Genomic DNA, 1,954 nt, shown 5'->3' on the forward strand with positions numbered 1-1,954 from the left:
CACACGCTCATTAATAGAATACTCCAACAACGTGCCCGTAACACCTCGCTGCCTTAAATTGTGAAGTAGGGGATCCCTTTAAATTGAAGATACATCTAAAGCTCACACACGACGGTGGATTGAAAATAATCCAAGTAGAAAATTAATCCTTGATTACGTTCCCCTACTACTCAAGATTTGAGGGGAAGTAACGCGGATATATTACTTTCGGATACGGTTTCACTTGATTATTTGAGTAAGTACATTAACATGTATAAAACACATAAGTATTTAATATACTTTTTCACCACACCAGTCCGGTCTGCAAAAACAGCGTACTTATATGTATTGTACAGTGAATTTGTTTTAAGCTGACCGCTTAGAACTATGGGATCAAACGGTCCTAAACGGTCAGCTTAACAAAAATCAACTATAAGTGCCTTAAATAGTTTAATTTTTTTTATTATTTCTTTTAAAAATATTAGAGAGGGAAGATAGTCTTGATGTTCATTTCGAGTGATGCCTGATTGGGAAGTTAAATAGCTCGCACTCCTTGCAACCTTCAGCGCTCTGAGAGACCTCAGCTGATCCATCAAGGTCAGCTTGAATGCAGTTAACACGACACTGTTTCGCCTTCTCAGCGCTGCACACCTTTTTTAAGTGCCCTTTTTGTCCACACACCTGGCAGCGGTAGTTCTTGTATTTACATTTACTTGCGTCGTGGCTCTTAAGCCCGCACACGGAGCAGCGTCGAGAGTCGGAGGACCCCCCGGTACCAGGGCGACTAGTACCAACCCGGTACATCGGCTCCTGCTTCACTTGCACGACGGCAGCAGGAACAGACGTAGTACGTGCGCTTCTAGCATACGCAGCCTTCTGGGCCACTTCCACGGCCTTCGCGAACGTCAACGTGGCAGCATCCTGCTCGAACAGCCGGTCGCGCTCTGGGCCTACGCTCAGCCCCAGCACGAATCTGTCCCTAAGCAGCTCATCCAAGGGGGCTCCAAACTCGCAGCGTACAGCAAGTCCACTTATTCGAGCCGCCCATTGTTCGATGTTTTCTGCAACGTCACGCGTCGCCTCGTAAAATTTCGCCCGTTCGACGAAAATACAACGTTTTGGCGCTAATTGTTTATCTAACGCAGCTACTAGCTCCTCGAACTTAGAATCCTCGACCTTCTTCGGATGCACTAAGTTCCTTACCAGTCGGTATGTCTCGTCACTTAAATGAGTTAAAAGCAAAGCACACTTATTGTCCTCGGTCACCTTATTTAACTTAACATATTGCACTAATCTGCTTTTAAAAATCTCCCATTCCTGGGAATTGTGGTCAAACGCGGTTAAACTTCCGAGGATATTTGACATGATTTAAAAACAGATTAAATTATAATCACACACACGCGGTAAACGTCCGTTCGTCGCCAGTGGGAAGTACTTGGGGTGCGAAATGACCAACAACCGGTATGTAACGAAGCTAGTTTATTACTGACTGGTGGGGGCGGCGCGGGCGCATACACCTCACTGATGCTAAAATAATTGTTTATTTTACTTTATTTCCTTGCATATTTGGAGAAAAACACTACGAGTATAATAATATATGCCTCGGCGCTCGGCGGGAATAGTAATTCGTATATTCGTCTCATTATATATAACTAATATATTATTCATTTCATTTTCATTCTTGGACTCAGTTTCACTTCGTTTACTTTGTCCAATAAAATCGAATCTCATCCACAAATTTCCGTTTCCCGGCCTCTGGAATAAAATCCTTTTTAGACTTTCATATTAATTCACTTCCATATTTTTGAATCCGTGTTACTGAATCATGCCCTTCACCTACCTGTTATCCCCTTTTGGGATTTTCAAGTTTGAAACCTTAAGATAACAACACACTTACCTGAAATATATCTCGGGCTTTCAATTGTAAATGTAGGTAGTCTATATTGTCGGTGTATAGGTAATACTATGGTATGTG

General features: G+C 42.7%; 1 protein-coding gene across 1 annotated transcript; it reads right to left on the bottom strand.

The window, feature by feature from the left end:
* Window positions 1–486: 486 nt before the first annotated feature.
* Window positions 487–1,491, bottom strand: LOC134796951 (uncharacterized). Its single transcript, XM_063769145.1, has one exon. The coding sequence runs from the start codon at window positions 1,342–1,344 to the stop codon at window positions 487–489; it is 858 nt and encodes a 285-aa protein (XP_063625215.1). The 5' UTR covers window positions 1,345–1,491.
* Between the last annotated feature and the right edge of the window lie 463 nt (window positions 1,492–1,954).

Source organism: Cydia splendana, chromosome 14 (assembly GCF_910591565.1).
Source record: "Cydia splendana chromosome 14, ilCydSple1.2, whole genome shotgun sequence".
Lineage (NCBI taxonomy): Eukaryota > Metazoa > Arthropoda > Insecta > Lepidoptera > Tortricidae > Cydia > Cydia splendana.